Source organism: Psittacula echo, assembly GCF_963264785.1.
Source record: "Psittacula echo genome assembly, chromosome: Z".
NCBI lineage: Eukaryota > Metazoa > Chordata > Aves > Psittaciformes > Psittacidae > Psittacula > Psittacula echo.
In genome coordinates, this window is record NC_137742.1 from 54,418,981 (window position 1) to 54,440,091 (window position 21,111).

At 41.5% G+C, this 21,111-nt stretch overlaps 2 protein-coding genes across 10 annotated transcripts in view; one reads left to right on the forward strand and one right to left on the reverse strand.

Moving 5' to 3' along the window:
* KCMF1 (potassium channel modulatory factor 1) overlaps positions 1–3,451 on the forward strand; it is a 52,252-nt gene extending 48,801 nt beyond the window's left edge. For all 6 annotated transcript variants that reach the window (XM_080636857.1, XM_080636854.1, XM_080636855.1 and 3 more), the window contains one exon: positions 1,311–3,451. In XM_080636857.1, coding sequence (XP_080492983.1) covers positions 1,311–1,572 — 262 coding nt within the window. In that variant the 3' untranslated portion in view covers positions 1,573–3,451. The remainder of the gene's footprint in view (positions 1–1,310) is intronic.
* A 4,271-nt stretch (positions 3,452–7,722) lies between these two features.
* Positions 7,723–21,111, reverse strand: part of HOOK3 (hook microtubule tethering protein 3) — a 93,137-nt gene continuing 79,748 nt past the window's right edge. For 3 of the 4 annotated variants that reach the window (XM_080636850.1, XM_080636852.1, XM_080636853.1), the window contains 2 exons: positions 19,766–19,902; positions 7,723–10,505 (listed from right to left, as the gene is read on the reverse strand). In XM_080636850.1, coding sequence (XP_080492976.1) covers positions 10,490–10,505; positions 19,766–19,902 — 153 coding nt within the window. In that variant the 3' untranslated portion in view covers positions 7,723–10,489. Of the gene's footprint in view, positions 19,903–21,111 lie in introns of all 4 variants that reach the window. The other variant, XM_080636851.1, reaches the window with a different exon arrangement.

Consider the following 21,111-nt stretch of genomic DNA (forward strand, 5'->3'; position numbering starts at 1 on the left):
GGTGTGCTGGTACTACTTCTGATGCACCTAGGAATGCATTTAAAGAATTAGGCTTGAGTATAAATTTCTGCAAACCTTGAAAAGGAGGCTGGTTTTGCGATTGGGCTGAGTAAGTTACTTGTGACTCCAGGCAGGAGACTTCTGCCAGATCCTGCATCAAGTCTGCAGCCAATGTAGGAGCTTTTGTTCGCATTTGTAACATCTTTTTAAATGTGCTCTCTGTCTGCTCCTAAGCAATGGATAAACATTGGTTGTGGCATCTCAATTTCAAGAGGAGCAAAAGGAATATTTTGTAAATAAATCGTGCTTGTTTCCCCTACTGCTTCTAACAAAACAAGTGCATTTCCAGTGATACAACCATATAGACTTGAGGTGTAATGGAGAATCAAAGATAGCATTGTTCAGTAGAAAATCAGTCTTCAGTTAAAAAATGAAGGTTGAAAAGGCTTTATATATTAATTTTTTTTAAGACTGGATAACTAAGCAAATAAAGGAAGCCATTAATTAACAGAATACTTACCTGGTTTAGAAATTATACTTCCCAGGGTTATTTTAAGAGGAGTCACCCACTGTGTCATTCCAGTTCTTTTAGAATATTGGGTGTTGGCCTGAAATAAAAATGTTTTCCTCATCACCACCACCATGCTGTCCCATACATATTCTTGTTTGTCTGTTTGATTTTGTGAAAGAGTGTGGACATTTCCAGAGCTCCTGTGTCAAGAAACATGGATTTGAGTTAATAAAATTTTTATCTAAGTGCAGACCAATACCAGAAACTCGTATTATTATTTGAGAGACTTAATCAAAATACCTGCAAGTTTCACAGATTGTGACTTCCTGAATTGGAGCAAGCAATTTCCTTGCCTATCAGGGCACACTAATCCAGGCGAAGCAGTGGAATAAACTTTGCATTGTGCTTTTGAGAATCCCTAGGCTTTATACATGCAGTAATTTATTTTGTGGCATATGTGAAGTTAGAAGTTGGTGTAGAAACAAAAAGAGGCACATAATGAGCGTCTAGGAAATCACAGCAGCTCTCACTGAAAGACTTCTGCATACCAGGAAACCTCACAAGTAGTTTCTTATTTTCCTCTAGCTTTGGGGTCTGCTTTCAATGCTATGATAGCAGCAGGGAAGGGGTGGGTGGTTACGTGCATGCCTGTTGTGCTGAGGTGTTGAAGGTTGCCAGAGCAGGCAGGACTGTCCTGAAGGAGTGGTTTTCAAGTGCCTTTTGGCAGCTGTCAGTAGTGTTGTCAGGGAAATGGGCCTTCACCAACTGCCTGTCTTCCTCTTCTCTTGCTGCTGTACAGGTTGAATGATCCGAAGATGTCGGAAGTGGAGCGTCAGTCAATGGAAAGTGAACGGGCAGACTGCAGCCTGTTTGTTCAGGAGCTTCTACTATCCACTTTGATGCAGGAAGAAAGTTCCTCCTCAGATGAGGATGAGCGGGGGGAGATTGCAGATTTTGGTGCTATGGGCTGTGTAGATATTATGCCTCTAGATGTTGCTTTAGAAAACCTAAATTTAAAAGAGAGTAATAAAGGAAACGAGCCTCCTCCACCTCCTCTTTGATGACATCCCACTTTGCAGACAATGTCCTCTGTGCTGTATTTGCCAATGAAAGTGGACAACAACTATCTTGGGTTTGTTTTGGTGATTGTAATTTCAGGTCTGTCACTCTTGTTACATTGTGTACATTCAAAAGAAAGAGAGAAAAGATATATATGATAATCATTTCCACTTAACTAATTTTGACTTCTAGCAGGTAAATGTAGGTTGCGGTGCAGAGCAAAAAGTTCTGTGTCCTGTACCTTGACATGCAAAAGGCTCTCCTAATACTCCACATTCAAACTGAAGAGAAAAAAAAAAAAAAAACAAACAAAAAATCTCTAATGAAGCTGCTGTGTGTATTTATGAATATTAATGAATAAAACTGCTTGGATGGTTTACCTTAACTACTGCATGATGTTTTTTGCAGCGTGCATGAGTTTTAGTGACCTTGTCATTTAAAAAATTTAAACACAAGGAGTTAAAAGTATAATGCCCAAAGCTTTCCCATTATTCAAAGGTTATGTGACAAAAAGGTTAGTGCTGACTAGCAGTTTATGGCCACAAAGTAGCTTTTGAATAATATATGACAGAATGGCATCTTTATGTGCTGTTCCTGCACAGGATGGAAACTCTGCAGTGGGATATATTGCTGTGACCAGGGCATGTTGTTTTGCTGTATGTGACCATTATGTTGCCCTGTTAGCCATCACCTCAGTGTGGAGTTGAACTTCATTTTATGCACCTATAGGAGACCGAACAGTAAGGCCACTGCTGGAAGCTACTGCAAGGGGCTTTTGTGTGCCCTGAAATCAAATGATGTTCACTTTTGTTTAAGTTTTTCCTGTTTGTGGTTGTTAAAATTTTTTCATTGTTAAATATGTTTTATTCAGGTGTAGACAATTCATATATTCACTGTTTAAAAAAAAAAAGTTAACCTGGATCATGTTGTCTTTAGTTTTTGAGAGCCTTTCACAGTCTCAATCATGTTCTGAGTTATTTATGTATTTGCTTCATAGTTTGCAGAGACCTGTCAGTATCAGGAGAGCTTGAGGTTTCGGATTCCCAGATTGTCAAAATATTACAATTGAATTCTTAATGCTAACTTTAGCATCTTTTATTTATTGTTTCTTTTGGTTATTTTTGCTGGTATAAAAAGGTGAAAAAGCCTTTTAGTTGAATCCTGCCACCTACATGCCTATACTGTTAACCCTGCTGGTTTGCAAAACAAAAAAAGTATGGTGGTGTTGTGCATAGAAGTTTATAATAGCCCCAAGACAAGGACAGAATGGGTATGTTTGACTTTTTTTTTTTTCTTTTGTTGGTTTTATTTTTTTTCCTTTGGTGGATTTTTGAATGTAAAGTTAGATTATTAAAACCAAAATGCACACAGCTTCTGATGAAAATTTAAACTAGGCTTATATCATAATGGTGTCTTCCCAGATCTTCCTCACCTCACCCCCTCTCTCTTTCTATGTATCCTTCCATCTCTGCAGCATTGCTAGGGTTTTAGAGTAAATCTACAGACTTGAACACCAGATGGTGTTCTCAGCAGAACTGTGATGTGTATGCTAATCCAACGTAACAGCAGCAAAAGAAGCAACCCCATAGGCTGAAGTTTAAGTTCCGTTCCTTTTTCTTCCTTTTAAATCCTCAGATCTTGATTGTTTTCACATAGAGCAGCAGTACTGGCTTTGTTTTCTGTTAATCTCTGGAACAGAAAATGTTTCAAGAGAAACTTTACATGAGGCCTCTGGTTATCCTGAGAGTTACCCCCAGTAGGGACTTTTTTTTATTGATTGTTGAGGATTTGCAGAAATTTTTCAAGCTGTAGTCTTTTCAAACACATCTTCTGCACATTACAATAAGACACACGGTTCAATAAAGCATTTTGAAGACTGTTGTTCAGTTGATTTTCTTTGGGTTGGATGTATTATCCAGACACTCTTATTCCAGAAACTTCTGCAGCTGTCTTTAATTCCAGCTGTGATTCACATAGCCACGTTTTAAACCCCTATGCTTTTGGCTGGTGATGAAGTATGCAATGCTGAGCTCTTCACAGGTAGGTGAATTCAGGTTTGCATGGAACAAAATGCATTTCGAGTAGGTTCTCCTCAATGTGTTGCCATTTAGAAGTGGGGTAGGGCTGGTCTCAACAGGACACTTGGGTGACTTCTCAGACTGCACTCCACTTGCTTTGAAGAGGATGCAAGCCAGTGTTATCTGTGTTTACTTAGAGACTGAGTATATGCCAGCTTGGATTTAAAGGTATTTTTGTGTGTCACACTCACTCTTACAAGTCTTCAGTTGGTGTTGGGGGTTTTCTCTGTGTGTTTCTGTATGTGTGTGGTTGTTGGGTTATTTTGGTGTGGGGTTCTTTTTTTGGGGGGGAGGGGGGGAATGTTTTTTTTTGTCTTTCAGGTTTAGAAACAAACTGAAATAGCCACCAGCAAGGTGTTCATTGTAGTAGTTTGCCAGTTCTGTTTGCAGGGAAGTGTTTTCCTTTATAGTAAGCTTAGTCATTATAGTGTTTTGGGGGGTATTTCTAAGACATTCGTGTTTATTTTCAGGGTTGTCAGGGCTGCAGTGGACATAGCCTCAGGCGTTTTGCAGGAGCATCCTGTGGGGGATTATTGCCTTTTCTCTGTGAAAGAACAACCCCCCCTTCACAAAACAAAAGCTACATTGAAGCACATCCACGCCAGAAAATGGAACCTTAGTGCTTCACAGTCACAGAACCATTAAGGTTGGAAGGGACCTCTGGAGATCATCCGGTCCAACCCCCTGCCAAGGCAGGGCCACCAAGAGCAGGTTGCACAGGAACATGTCCAGGCAGGTTTTGAATGTCTCCAGAGAGGGAGGCTCCATGACCCCCCTGGGCAGCCTGTTCCAGTGTTCTGACATCTTCAACGTAAAGAAACTCTTCTTCATGTTGAGGTGAAACTTCAACATTGAGGTGAAACTTCAGGCCATTGCTCTTTGTCCTGTCGTTGGATGCCTCGGGAAAGAGTCTGGCACCATCCTCCGGGCACCCCCTTTGAGACATATGGACTAATGAAATTCCCTGTTGGTCTTTTCTTCTCTGGATTTAACAGGCCCAGTTCCTGCAATCTTTCCTTAAGGGTGATGCCCAAGTCCCCTGATAGTCCTTGCACCCCTTTGTTGGGACCTGCACAGTCGCTGGAGTGCTGTGAAACCCGCATCAACCCAGTACAGAAACCAGTGCGTGTCTGTAACCTCCCGATGCAGCTGCTGGGAGCCCGCACAGAGGTTCTGATGGAGGTGTGGGTTGGCTGGGTCGGGCTGGGTGCTGTTCTGCCTGGTGCTCCTGACGCACAGCATCCTGCTGTCACTGGTGACTGCCAGCTCTCCTTGGTGTCAGCCTTGTGCAAGCAAGGACAAGCGGCCAGAGGGCCTGTGGGGAAGAGAGGGGACAGAAGTGCCCATTATTTAGTGCCAGTACTTTATAGCAGTTGAAGGGGTATGCAGACTTGTTTGAAGGGAGCAAGCTCCCTCCAACTGACTCTGGAAAACTGAATTGGAATTGCACCATGCTGTTTGTGACCTGCGGTAGGCAATGGTCTGCCACTTGCTGCTGTTTGAGTGACTGACCCAGAGGCTCACACAAAGTGGTGTGATGATAACAATGCATTTTACCTCGGATCCTCCTCCTGTTTCCCTTGCAGTTGGTATCACTGCCCTCACTGTTTCCCTGCGATGTTTGTGGGGTGGGGGTTGGTTGCGACTAGGATGGGGGCTTCTCCTTCCTCTCCGTTGCTTCAGGAAGGGTTTTTGGCCTGCAGGTGTGCTTGCAGGGGGCTATGGATGGTGAAGCTTGGCCCAGAAACTAAGTACCTGTGTGGCCCATTGCATCACTCAATCTTTCCTTTCCTTTCCCTTGACCTACCTCACCCTCATCTCTGCATGAGCCTGCGGTGCCAAACAGAGGGGCTGCTTGGAGGCCATTTCATCCTTTCAGCTCTGCAGGCAGAGGTGCGGTGTGCATGTGCCTGGCACTGCTGGAGCCCCGGCTGCGGTGCTGTGTCCTGCGCTGAAGGGCAGTGACACTGTAGGCCTGCAGATGACCTCCTACAGCCTTCCCTGCAACTGTGCTGGCCACTTGTGCTTGTAGAGTGCCCTATGGGGATACAGACATGCTGGGCTGGGCTGCATTGCACAGGTCTGTGTGCATAAGAGGTATTTTTGAGTATTTATTTGAACAGCCCAGTGCTCAAAGTTACCTGTGGGGAAAACGATGTAAAAGAGCAACTGGGCAGCTTCTGGCTTGTGTTCCCACCGTGTCCTTTTAACACAGCAATGGCTGGTGCCTCCTGTAAACACTGAGGCTACAGGAACCAGGGCCCCTGCAGCTGTGGGGTTTGCAAGAGGTACCAGCAGAAGACAACCTGCAGTGCTGCATCCTCCCTGTTGGACCAGCAACTGTAGTGGGGGGGGCACAGTCCCCCTACACCCTGTGGGACATGAGGAAGGGTAAATGCTGGAGGGTGGTGATAGCGGCCTTGGGAGCTGCTGTGGGGGAGCCTGAAGGATGGGGTTGGGGACCAGGAACAAAGGTGGTTTGTGTGGGTCTCTCCGCACTGGTCAGTAGGAGAGGGAGCCCGGGAAGGAAAATAAAGCACAGCGAAAGGAAGGAGAGGCTGGCGGGGGGGGAGGAGGGGGAGTACAGTCAGAGGCAGGCGGTGTGTAAGTAATGACCAAGGTGATGAAAAGCAATGGTGTGGGAATGGGGGTGAATGAATCACCACCACCAGGAGCTGAGGCCCCATGACTCCTGCTTCCACCTTACACTGCCTCGTGCTCAGGAGAACACTGGCCCCAGCCAGTGAACGCCTCAGCCTGGGTGCTCCCGCTGCTGCCACAGTGATGCCGCAGCCCACGGCGGGGGGATCCTCCCGGCTTTGGCCTCTTTGTCCCTCTACAGAGCAGCCCCCACAAGGCTGCTCGGCCCCAGCACCACACATGGGAATCGTGGCTGCAGTGTCTATCTCCTGTGGCCGCCTCCTCCTCCTCCTCACATACCTGATGGCAAAGGGACTGATCCGTGCAGAGTGACGATGGGTTTGCAGCAGGAAGGTTGAAATTTACCCCAGAGAGACACTATGTAAATAGCTGTCAAGGCTTAGAAGAACTGCCTTGTCTTCAGCTCCTGGTGACTGAATGAACAAAGGGCCGCAGAGGATGAGACCATCCTCAGACAAAGGACGTGTATCTTGTTAGCAAGAAGTTGGCACATGAAACTAACTTTAAAGGTGTCCTGAAGGGGACTGCCTTCATTATAATACTGAATATCCCACCCCCTTGAAATAAGAGACCCTTACTCACAGAACACGTGTAGTAAAATAAAACTGCACTGTGTCTTTAAAGAGAGACTCTAAGAACCAATGACTGTAGATTAAAAGTGATATCATCATTATAATAATTATAAGTGCCATATACTACCTCATAACTTTTGCACATAAATCTAATGAAGAAGATGGCATGGGCTGTGCTTGATTTGTGGAAATGTACACATGAGCACCCTGTGCAGAATAAGCAACGTCTCCTCTTTAGCTAGACTTGGAATGTGTTTCAAGAGCTCTCTTTCGAACAGAGAAGAGGAAGGACAATTGTTTCTCTCCATATCAGCAATGTCCCATCCCTGCCTTCGATACACAGGTAGTGAAACTTCCCTCAGCAAGAGAAACTCATTTAGCCTTGGCTTTGAGAGGCAAACCATGTCAGTTCCTGCTGCGATGGGCACTCTGGTGGGGCGCGTTCTGGCACAGCATCCACCATCCTTTGCATGCCCATGATGCCATCGGTATATCCTGAGATCAGGCAGACCAGGACACTGAAGCAGCCCAGATGTAGATGGGCTCGGTAGAGAGTCCATTTCCCCCACCCCACAAGCTGTTGTGTAGTGCATCCCGAGTGACCCTAAGTGCATTGAAAGGCAAGGTGTGTATTACCTGTGTGATTCCCACTCCACAGCGGACCCTGTTATGGACTGACTGGCTGCAGCAGCAACCAGCACCTCATAGAGCAGAACAGCACTGCAGGCTCAAACCCACAGCGCCATGGGTGAACTGTGCCCTGGCCTCCGTTTGTAACCAAGCACCAAGTAAAGGAAAAACCACGGATTTACATTTTATATAAGCGTTTATTTACAACTTGTTTAACAACTGTACACTCTGTCACCTTGGAAGCATTTAGTGGATTTGATCGGGAAAAAAATATTAAACCTTTTGATTCCAATGAACATCACTGACAATTTTTTTTCTATATACACATATGTATATTAATGCTGCTACCACGACAATCTGGTAGTTACACAAATCATGGATGAACTGAAATGGGAAATGAATGTTTTGAACTCTCGGAATCAATTCGTTTACAGAAAATATATCACTGGCAACTTCACAAACAGTTACTTTGATAATTGGTCAACACTTAATTCAGGACTGTCAAACAAGCTGCTATTAAGGAAGTAAAAGAGTTTTCTATGCAGCACAAACGAAGTTAGTATATCAGAGACATGCTGGAGATCACCTCTGAGTTGTGAGCTCACCATCACTTCATGACAGAGATGCTTGGCTCACTCAACCCAAGTGGCCAGCTCACTCGCTGAAAGCTGCTGGCTCCACCCGGCATCTCTGTTTGCATGAGTGAACTCAGACAACTTCAGTCAAGCTAAACACTTACATACAGATGTCTTCAGGCTCTAGAACAACTGATACTTAGTCTCTAATTTGCACAGAGCACTTGGAGAAATGAGGTACCGCTCGGCTCTATCGGGACGCTCGTGCAGGCGGGTGCATGAAAACAGCCATCCCCTCCCGCCCCGCATGGCGCCGACCCGGGGTCTGTACGCAGCCTGGTGTGGGGCTGGTGCGGTCCCGGACCGAGTAGCACTTGGAAATGAGAAACAATCCATGCCCTAACACCCAACAAAGAGGAGTTTTTCCACTTGTCCCAACACATAACAAGGGGTCAGTGGCGAGGACCTGGAAAGACAAATCCTTCAGCGCTTTGCTGGACTCAGTCTGATGAAAGTGCTGCTGCCACTCTGCTGCAGGAATACCCTCCTGGTCACCACCAAAACCAAGATCCTGCCTGCAGGTCACATCAGACTTCACTGTCCCAGGTCCTGGTGGACTGGGAGACATATCCCCCTCCGGAAATCTTTCCGGACCACTGTCAGCCACAGCACCTGGCAGCCACTGGCTCCCCTGTCCGGTGCGGGATCCAAAAGAGAATACGCCACACACTTCTCACTGGGATCTTAATGCTTATTCCCCCCCTGCTCCTGTACGGTGTGCCTGAAGCCCATTCCCCCTGGCCCTTCCCCGTGCCAGTTGCACAGCCCCTGCCGTGGGAGACACAATCTGTCCCTCCCCAAGTCATTCTGCACAACGCTGGTGGCACAGAGGGCGTCAGGACCCTGAGGGCTGAAGACACAGCTCAGCCCACAGCCTCCCTTGACAGGCCAGGGATGAGGCTTGCACCATGTTCTGCAATCAGAAGTGACTGCGGGGACCTGCAGGCACACTTCTCAGCATGGGGGTGGTTGTGCTACTGCCTGGATAAGCAGAACAAGCAGAGTACATATGTGTTTATGTTCTTGCAGGATTAAGATCCAAGTGAGCAAGAATGGGGTTTCTCTAGAACTGGACTTAAACCAAACCACTTACAGTATTCATCATTCAGACTTTAGATTTTCTGGCAAATCCTATGGCTTAAAAGCCCCCACATCCATTCATTACAGACTAACTCCTACACAATAAACCTCTTAACATACAACACTACAGCACTCCCTCGTCTTCTGAATCTTGCCAGTACTGGATGCCCAATACAAAACAAAGATACAGTAGTACAAATGTGCAGATATTTAAGAATATTAAATAAGCAGCTTTTTAAATTAATACAGGCAGTACAAAGCATTTTGAGTTACACTGTCTACATATGGCAAACCTTTTAGCTAAAATTCATAATACAAAGGAACAGCCAAGCTAGTGCAATTGGAAATTAAATAGCTAAGACTGCGATAAGAAAGAAAGAAAGAAAGAAAAATAGTACAGGTGAAAGATAAACAACCCAAAAAATTATAAACTGGCAAGGACAGTCTGCATAATACTGCAAGCGTAGGTGCCTTTCGTACTTCCCTCCACTCCATTCTTTCTTCAGATTGTTTTAACAATTGTACACAGATTGAAAAGAAAAAGAAGTTTCTGAAAGAAACTGACAACACAGCTAAAATGTAGAGAGAAAAATACAACAGCCACAAACTACTGTGTATATACATAGTGAGGCAGCAGGCAGTGTCTGCGAAGGAAATATCGGCCGGGGAGTTTGCCTGGCTCGGAGATCTGCAGATGAACCTTGCCTCATTTTCTAAGGAAGATGGGATGGCCAAGCAGCAATTCATTAGTCATTTCTCTTGGTAAAACACCTCCTTTGTTTTACTTTAATAATGTAAAGACTCAAAGTGGATTCTTTAAGGGTGCAGGTGCTTTGAAATTTTAACAGTAACCAAAAGGCATTTTTAGGAATATTAAAGACTAGATTTTTGTAGTTCAGTACAGGAAACTGTTGCAGTAATTCTGTGTGTTAATACTGTTAATCAGAATTCAATAAAGTGGACAGGCAGAAGTAAAATGGAGAGCTGACAGTGCTCTGTCAGTTTGCAGAACGCCTCCTGTCGAGTTCTGAATTTCCTCTCTTCTAGCCTCAGAGGAGACTTTTTGTGAAGAGAAAGAGTAAATGGAAGTGGGAAATGGGAAAGCCAACTCCCTGGGATGGTAAGCTTCTCTGCAAGTAGATCTCCCTTTGAAATCAGATGGCCATGAGTCTTAAGTGTAGAACTGGTTAAGTTTTGGTTATGCAGTCTGGACAGAAAAGCAAGTCATGCACTGAACAGTCCCTGTTATAATAATGCTGCAGGTCATGCAACCACATCACTGCAAATAAAAGAATAAAGAAGAAAGTTAAAAAGCAAATAAGGTATTACTGTTAAAAAGAAAAACAGAGAAAACAGGTATTTTTTAGAGCAGTTCAGTAAGGCTGTCTCTATTTATAGTTGGCAAATTCATGGGGAAAATCATCACTCCCAGAGCAACTCTTCAAATTAACAGGTTGCTAATGATTTGAAAGAACAACAAAACAGCCTTGAACAACATGTAAATTTAGACACAATTCAGACAAGTTTAAACAATTCTGATTGAAGTCCTTCAGGGCACCATTCTCAGCTAACGCAGCTATGGAAACTAGGTTTACACAGGGATGAAGAAGTCTCAGGCACTCCTGCTTATCTTCAAGTATAACAACCAAAAACCCAAAGCAATATAAAGTCAAAGGTGCCTGCCCACTACTGCGTATGGTTAGATACTAAAAGACAGTTAGGGCGGCAATGACTCTGCCTGAGCCTTTGAGCATCACTGAAGTTTTTAAGTGTTTGCATTTCATCAAAGCTTATCCTGTGTGTGACGCTACAAGAGCATCACTGCTGCACTACACCAGCAAGTTCTGTTCATGCATGCAAACACAGGTTTGAATTGCAGGAAAATGATACATGTTCTTGTTAAAATAAGTTAAGTAGGAGCCACTGAGCAGCCCACAGAGCAGGCCACAATGCTGTGGAAGTGAATATAAGTTTGGAAGAGAATTGGAGAGGTTAGCATATTTATCCATCCTTTTTGATACACCCTCTTTATTGGCCAATGTAACTGGAACGGAATGCTCTGCTAACACAGCTACGGTGCTTTTAGCTTCCCCAAGTAACACAAATAACCCTACACAGCAAGGCAGAGCACAATCTGCTCGTTCTCATTTTCACACTGTATTCACTGTTACATTACAAAGAGCAAAATAGCTTCACCAGACTGAATTCAAAGCATGCAAACTGTTTCTCTCCTCACTTCTCCCTAGTATTGCACTGGTCAAAAATGATTCTAAGAACAGGTCCTGTGACAGGAAAACCAAGGTTAAGTAGACAGGGAAAAATATTTATAACTAAACTCAAGGCCTTATTACGAAATATCTTTCTGCTAAAAGTACTGAAGCTCCTGCATCCCTCTTTTTCTCCTCATTCACCTGCCCAGAATACTAACCATAGCTGTAAAGAACCCCACAGAAACATACAGATATAAATCAAATGGAATACAAATATTAAAAATTAACACATTCAAAGCAAACTGCAAAGGTGTATTCTGAGTAATCGCTGTCTGTTAAGCTTGCTTCGCACTGCTTATGAGCATGAAGTTACAGAGTTCAGGATTAATAATATGAAGATTACTGTAGTTAGTCTATAAAATATTAAAAGTTAAAGCTACATAAGCATGTATCTATCTACTGTGCATAAACGAATACAGAGTCTACTCCTTTAGTCTCACCTGGCTATTACTTAGTTCAGACTTATTATTTAATAGCACTTCACGTGTCCTGCTGCACATAAAACAGAAATGACATTGTAGGTTTCTCTTTGAATTAATAGTACTTTTGAGAGATCTAAACTCAGTACGGTATATTTTCTTTCAGGGATGCCCTTTCTCCTTCTTGCTGTAAAAAAATTGTCACTTTTTTTCTCTTGGACAAGTCCTCAAAATTAATCAATATATTTTGAAGCTACCTGTTGAGGCAGCAACACTTCAGAAGACAACAGAGATGCAAGATGTGAGGATTAATTCACTCAGCATAACCTGTCGTTACTCCTGCAGCATCTGCAGAAAGAGGCAGTGTATGCAGCAGATGATGTCTCTATAGAGGAGCGATATTCTCTTCCTTCCCTTGCCAGTCCAAAATATTCCAGCTCTAAGGCTTGTTGCTATCTTGGGGGATTATTTCCTGGTGAAGTGTTTCCCTTCAATATTCAGTGCCTCATCCAATTAGCTCTACTTTATTACAAGTAGACGGATGTGGCAGGCAGATGTCTAACTGGTAACAAGTGGTTATCCATCCCTTAAAATCTTCCTTAACTTCTTGCTGTCCTTTTGTGGTTTTTCAACACACAGATGTGATTGGGACAACACATCAAAGCTTCAGAAAGGATGTCAGCCTTTTTCTCTGACCTGTGAAAGCCAGCTCTGAAAACCAACACAACTGCTCAGACAGGTCAGATCTGATGCAGAAACCCCAAACCAAACCCAGCCACATGACTCATCTGAGCAACTACTTTTTTCCTGTTCAGACTACATTTGACCCTAAAAGGTCCAGGCTTTCTCTAGTCAACGATCTGCTGTCTATAAGCAGGATTCTGTAACACAATCAGCAAAGCTACCAGAGTCTACTCATTGTCAAGTCTAACACAAACATTAAATATTTCTGCCAAGATTCTGCTTTGAAGTAACTGACTTCAGATTTTTATTCCTGCGTATTTCCTAAATTCATTACTCACTGGCTTCTACTGCTGAAGTTGGTTTTTCTTTCTGCATCTATTCTATGGCTTCCTCCTGGTGTTTCCTTTAGATGTTTTAGAGAAGCCTTTCAAGATAGCATCTTCCAAAGCTGTATTAACACCACTTTGCATTTTTATAACTCTTACAGCTACAGAATAAAAAGCTGAGTATAAATTCTAAGAACTGTGGCCTTACAAGGTCAAGCTTATAACTATTCCAAGATTTCACTGATACTGCTAAATATAAGCTTTAAAATCTCTCTTGAAATCACCGATACCTCCAGCAAATAGGTTTCCTCTCCTGCCTACTAATCTTTTGTGAGAACTATAATCTCTATATAGAATCTATAATTTAAAAATGCATAATGAATATGATACACAAATCCAAATAAAAAAATCTGATCTCACAACAATTATTTTATAAGCCCACAAGTATTACACCATTTGGTATTTCCTCTTAAAATTCTGCTCACTTTTCATGATCATGCCAACAACATAAGCATCCTAACATGTTAACAACTGCCCTTAGTGTTGATTTTCTCTTCTCTTAAAGTTAGGGATAATCATTAGGGATTCAAGTTTCATTCGCAGAATAACCTATACCTGTGGAAATACTTGCTTTTGCAGTATTTCATATTCATGCAATGCTACGGTAGTTAGCAGCTCTTCAAAGTCCTGACAAATTACGAGTTTTGTAACATTAAAATAACCACGTTTTCCTTTCTGAGATGTGATACTCTAGCTTCATCTGATAGTACAGGACCTCTCTAACACGAAGCAATGAATAAAGTCACCACAAGGCAGAAAAGTCTTCCCAGCTCTCCTGGATTTCCCTCTACGAGCAGTATTTTTCATGCTGTATGGATCAACCTCTGAGATCCGAAGCAACAAGAGAGCAGCAAGAAATTTTTATCTGACAAATGGAACCTGATTTCAGTCTGGAGCCGAGACACAGTGCAAAGAAGACTGAAGGATATGCACTTCTCCAAATTACATTATACATGCAGCAAACAGCAGCAGGGGAAATTCCTGATTTGCCACCAAAGCCAAGTAATACAGAGAATGCAGAGATCTCCTTCAGGACAACCCTGCATTACTCTGGCAAGGCCTAAAAGTGAAGGTTAGACTCTAGGCCTTACTACAGTTAACAGCAAAACCATCCCCCAGAAACTAACAGATTAGGACTTCAATTTCACAGCAGTTATCATGAGCTCCTACTGATCTGACACCAGAACAATTTGTCTGGGAAGCTGCCTTGGCTATACCACCACTGCTTCAATGCCTCATGAGTCTGTATGATTTGTTAAGTTTTCTAGAGCTCCTCAACCAACATTCACTCATTACCTAATTCAGTGAGCTGATACATTTAAAAAATGAACGTTGTGTCCCAATGCTTCAATAAGTCTACAAAAGTGAAGTCAAAGAAAAACAGAGGACAAAACTAGGTAAGTTTTGTCTCCAAATACTGCAGTGAAGCTGGCAGCAGAGTCAAGATGTTCGGGTTGTAAGAAGTCTGAGGTTGCTGTGGCTGATAATGATAGCTTTTGCCTTATTCACATAGGTAAAGCCTCTAATACTCGATCAACTGCAATTCAAAATTAATTAACAAAACAAAAACCCCAAACAGCTCCAAAAGCTCAGGTTCTGTTTTATTGGTTTTAAATAAACACCAAAATGCAAAATGGTGAAAGACCTACTGCTCTTCAGATTTTTGTACTTAAATAATTACTTGCATCTGTCTCCTCCAACCTTCAAACTGAATAAATCACCCCTTATAACCTGCAGAGTCACTGACAAGGTGCTGCTTCACTGGACTTCCTGAGGGAAGAAAGATCACAGGAGCAAGGCAATGCAATCAGTCATTTGAAGACATTTTCTTGATTCCTTGAAAGTGACAAACTGGAAGTATGGCTAGGATCCTACCTAGAATCTGACATCTGCCACAGGCCACAAGATTTGGCTTGTGGACATCTTCTGAGCCCAAGTGAGATTTGTTACTTGTTCTTACACCAACCTAAGAGATAACACAAGATTTCACTTCTTTCTCCCAACGCAAGGTGCAAACTGGAAACACAGTGCCCTTGCCAATACAGAAGGGAGCTGGACTGCTCAGATTTGGGAGGGGACACATGTCTGGGCTGTGTGCAGTTTGTAAAGTTAAAAAGCCTCATTCACTGAATTTCTTGCTTACCTATCTTTACACCTACAATGTTTAATTGATTCACCTCTTCATTCTAATAGAATGCTAAATACATCATACTTGAAGCACCAGCTAATAACAGCTGTTCTAAGAAAGGGTTTCTGAAAAGTTTTCTTTGTAAGTGCTTGACTTCCTGAGATGACATTTCAGTCATAATCCAGCTATAAAACTACTCTGTGGGTGACACCCCTGAAGTATGACTACCTGGCTTACATGAAAAAATACCACTTGAAAGTATTTCTTGACAGAGTAACACCTTTTAGCTATTTATTTGCACAATCCTGGTGAGGAAAATGCCTGCAAAATTTGCTAAACTTCATTTGGAGATACTGAAGTTTATCAATATAATATTACTGCAAAATACATAGTCCACATTCTACCTAAAACGCATGTGCAAAAACCCATAAGAAGTCAGTATTGCATAGCTGACTTTGAGTGCAAAAAACACCTCCCTCATCAATCCTTGAAAAAAGTAAAAATGTTGGGCAAGAATAAAAATCCCTATAAAATTAACAAAATTCAGGTACAGTTTTGCTTCATAAGAAAAAATTAGCCACATTCAGGACAGTCTTCCTCCAAATCACTAAAAGAAAATCAAGTGGTAAAATTAAACTATTTTCCAAATACCAAACCTACAGAAAACTGTAGACAATTAAACCCACTAAAAAATCATCTGTGAAGCTGTTAAGTGGATAGTTTCATACACTAGGGAACAAAACAGGAGCAAAAGCTACCTGCACATCTCAAAATACTGAAGACCTTAAAACTGCCAAATCCTCCTAAATCTTCTTGACAGCTTTCTTATCACTTACTCTTCAAGATCAACAAAAAGCGGTAATAGGAATATTCACTGCTAATTTTTTCATACACAATGAATATAAAACTGCTGATGCACCTTACCATGAACAGAAAGCCACAGAAAACTTCCTGAAGCATTACTGCTATCTCAAATGATATCAGAACAGGTTAAGATTGCCATTTGCTTATTTCCAGAGAGATAATGAAAAGCACCTTGTAGCCATTACGTATTTATTTCATTTTACAATATATAAAGCTGTGTGCTCTAGTTGTTTATTTTCCTTTTCACTGTGGGTGGAACACACGACCTTTAAACTAGACTCAGTTTTCACAGCACTTGGGAAATACATGCTGCAATCCAAGTGGTTAGTGCTACCTATCAAGAAATGGGGAACTTGATTATTCCTTTCTGTAATGTCTGATCAGATATGCTAACCACCTAACTCTCCACAGAAGTATACCAACTGGACTGCACACATATCCTTTAAGACCCAAAGCTAAGTTTCTGCTCTGAATGATGAAAATATTTGTCCCCGTAACTGTTACCTTTTATTGGCACTAATTAAAATTGGTCAGAAATACTTTTCTTGGCAGATCCCTCGCACAGCGCTCAGGAATGTACTCTCATGAACTCTACAGCTGTTTCATCACTGTCCTGGAGAACCTCTTATCTTTAACCTCAGTCTGAAGGTTCTAGCTTTTGGGGTTTTTTTTGTAGTGTATCCAGACAGGCTATAGCATTCGTTCAATAACTACCAATTGGTTCAATAAAAAAAATTATTTTGATGTAAATAGTCTTCGTTGCCCCTGAAAAAGTGTCCCTAAAAGCTTCTTAGAAGTATGTAATGTACTGAGGGAATTCTGTCTTACAGGGTTGGGGTTTTTTTTGCTTTCATTCTTTAATTACTGAAGATAAGACAAATAGTGTTCACTGGTAGCTCATCTATACATGTGCTTATTTCCTGAAGTCACACACTGAGCTCCTTCTTTTTCTTACTACCACATTACTTCCAAAGCTATATAACAACCAAGGAAAATAATAAAGCTTAACCCTTCCTATAAAGAAACTGTTCTTGTGGAAGAGAAGGCTTAATGATTCCACCACTCCATTCATCCACACCCAAAGATTATATGTATCCAGTAAATAAAAGGAGTTAAATTCTCAAGGACAAGGAAAAAAGTTCCTGATGTCTACCATCAGAAGACAGAACGAATGCCTTATTCAAACTGGATAGCTACAGTGGATATTTCTGGAAGATTGCAGTATGTTTTTAGATTTTCATATTCAACACACATTTTGGGAAATATCAGAATTTCCACAAGGTTTAGAATTCTCAAAAGACAAAATGCTTCTTTAATCTTGTCCAACAATTACTATGAGCAACAGTAAAGTACAGACTCAATATTAGTCTTATTTTGCTCTTTGATGCAATAAAATGATACTATAGATTCTTGAAGGGAACTACAGAGAACACTTCAATGTCTTATCTCAAGGGACAAGAAAAGACCAACCAGAACTACAGAGAAGAAGATAAAATCAAACAACCACCAAGAAGTGAAGAAGCCTTGAGAGATAGGAAAGTAGAAGATAAAAATGAGGCTTCTAATCAGCACTTGTTCCTCTCCAAACTGTCACTGGTATCTGCCCGTCATCAAAACTTTGGGGGCAAAATGACAAAACAAAGGCTGAAATAATAAAAGCAAGTACTTTTATTCCAGTGTGCAGATCATGTTCAAGTTATTTCAGACCTGCACAATTACTAAGCAAAATTAAGAGATAAAACTTCCCACTAAGGTCTTGGTATACTTTGCTTTCACAAATAAGCTTTAGCAGGTTGGTAACAGAGTCAGCCAGATTAATATAAAAATCGAGCTTTAGGTATGCTTAGGTTCTTTCTCTGGGTGACATAAAATGCTGTAATGTCAAACAAGAACATCAAATTTCCTCAGAGAAATTATTTTATTTGCTCCTGTTCACACATGGCACGTAGCAAAAAGGGTTCTTCAAATGACTAGAATGTATTGCACAATAAGATCAGTAAAAGACACCCCAGAAACTGTGGTCATTTTGTTAGACAACACACCTGAATTCTTGTCCCTTCAGCACTCTGTATCTCAGTAAAAGGCAGCACAACAATTACCACTTCACTGAGTACAGAAATTGTCTTAGACAATGGTCCTAGACTTTACATCATTACCTTTCTGCACAGAAGATGTTTTTATTGTTTTATCTAGTCTGGCAACCATAACCCAGACATAGACCTTCAGATGATTAATAAATTCAAGCATGCATTCTCTCTAAAGGGATTTATAAAAGATGTTTTTACTTGGGAGAGCATTAAAATAAGGTAAAAGAATCTATAAATCAGACTACATGTACATTAGGGTCCAAACAAGTCTCTAAATGAAAAATGTTTAAAACTGAATCACCACAAGATGTATGCATATGTAACTTTCTACCAATACTCAGGTCCTCTGTGTCAATTCTTTGACAAAAATAACAGGGAAAGCAGAGAATTAGTCAGGGAAAAAGTAGAACTTCATAGGAACAGAACCTCAATTAATAGTATGGTTCACCATCCACCCCACTGATCAACATGGAAGTGCTACAACAAATGACATACAATTAATCAGCTACACACTAAAAAGGTAGTACAACAAAACAGCCAGTTTCCAACAAAGTCAGCAACAAACTCACCTGAAGGCACTGGTACCATTAGTAAGGCAACTGATACAATTATACCCTGAATCAGTATATTAAAAGCAAGTCTTTTAGCAGAGGATGACAACTGGAATACATTAATATCAACAATAGTAATCAGGGCCTCAATCCGTTATGTACTGTTCACTCATAATTATAAAATTCTGAAACAAATGGCCTTTTTAATGGCTGATAGAGTAGTATATCACAGCATTCTAAACATTTCTCAATCTTTTTCTAGTATGCATTTAAGCATACACTTGACCAAGAAGAGGGAACAAATCATTTGAAAATATTCAGCTCTGTCAGCAAAAGAGGTAACACCACTACATAATAACCTGGAAAAAAAAAAATCATCCTGCTTCCCTATTAAATGCCAAGAATAAGAGCAAAATCTGTATGCAGGAGATTAAAAAAAAAAAAAAAAAAAAAAACCAAACTCAAAAAGCATCCCCAAAAATCCCAAAACTAAAAAACACACACAACAAAAAACTCCCAAACAAGACAACCCTCCCACCTAAACAAGACAAATGAACAAAACTAAAGCCCACACATATACCCTCCTGTCCCCCCAACATTCTTTTTGCCATTGGTAAGTTTTTTAGTAGCAAACATATTTCACAATAATATTATATACTAATTTTGGATTTCTGTAATGAGTTTTTAGCATTTTTTTCTGAAGCAACAGTTTAGCACGTGAAACAAAAAGCCTAATTCCCTTTGAACGAAGACAGTCTTATAAAGCGTAACAACCCTTATAGGCACAAATATATCAACTGTGACAGGAGTTTGTATTGTTACACAGCCAGTATGAGGCTTTTCATAAGAGACTAGGCTTCATACCAGTAAGACTCTGTTATTACACAGCACTCCTCTAGATGTTTTCTAAACTTTGGCACATTCAAAAAAATACAGAGAGAAAGAGAGGTGGACTCCAAAAAATATAAGCAAACGGCATTACAGAACAATGAGAAACCCTAATAAAACCCTTTCCTGAAGTGTAAAATAATAGCAGTAACAAGGGAGAAAGAGAAAGGATGCTGGTTGATTTTTCTTGAATGTTGTCACTTGCAACAGAAGTGGCCTGGATCACAGGGCAGTTTTCTTTCTAAGGGCAAGGCATCTCTACCTTGCTGTTGCTGGCTGGACATGACCAGGGTAAGATCTCCTTGTGCTCGTGGCTTGCCTTTGTCTAGCCAGGAAGGACTGTCCTGAGCCTGTGCTAGCCAGTCTGTCTTCTGCTGCTTTTTTATGCAGCGTCATCCCCTATGGACAAAAAGAAACTTCTCAGTGAACACCGACATGTAACACTGAACAACTTTACTCATTTACATTTTATTATGTCCTTGTTCCCCAACACTGACTAAAGCTGTGTTGAATTTCAAACACAAAGCATCATATTTTCAAGGATAAAACTAAGATATTCTTCCTAATTCTCTGTATGCCTTTTTCTTCCCGCATCCCCCCATCCACTGCAGTTTGGAGTAAATGTTGAGAAGCAGGTCCCCCTCTGCCCCAGCTCTGAGCACATGCATCTCCACATAAATACACAGTAAATAGATGAGTCTTTTCTGAAGTGCTTCCCTTCCCCACCCTGCCCATCTTCAACATAGAAAAGTACTTTTCTTCTGAAAATACTTAAAAGTATTGTCATCCTGTGTGAAAATACCAGCTCATACAGCAGGAGCACATCTTCAGAGAAAGTATGTTTTCAGCAGGAGTAAATGCAAGAAGAAATTCAGGGAAGCTGTGACGGGCTGTGTAGGTGTGTATAAAAGCAGAGGCCAATTAGAGAAAGAAAGACACAGCCAAAATTACCAGTGCTTATCATACCTTGAGAGTTCATGACAGGCTATTGAACCACAGCTCCTAGCTTAGCCTTGTCTTCTGGTTGCCAGTGGGACTAATGTTATGAAATTGGTCAAGAACATTATTCACTTGAAAATGCCTTCGATATTTAAAGGATTCAAACACTCTGCTCAAGTACCATTTTTGGCTTACTATTCATGGACATAAGAACATAGAATAGCAAGAAGGAAACTCTTCCAATGGAAGACAGAGGAGGAATGATCAAGCAGAATGAAACATCAACATTACACAAGATTCCTTTTATCTGAAGAGCAGTTTCAATGCAGACACACTCTGCCAAAGAGAAGTCTTGACCACACTGGACGAAGGTGAAAATCTGCCAGCATACAGGCCCAGCAAAAGCTGTATGGCTGCACAGATCACTTCCTTACTATCTGAATAATTTAAGTTAGGGTCTTGCCCTGTGCTCTTCCTTTGCATGGTTCTAAACTTGCAGCCAAGTTAGAGGTTGTTTCTCAGAGTGCTTACTGCAGTGAGTAAGCCACACTGCTTTTCTTGTGCCTCTTCATTAGAAAGAACTGGAAGACTGGAGAGTGGAGAATCAAAGAAGAAAGTGAACTTGAGCACTGTCAAAGTCAGTACAGGTGAACGGCTGGAATCACAAAA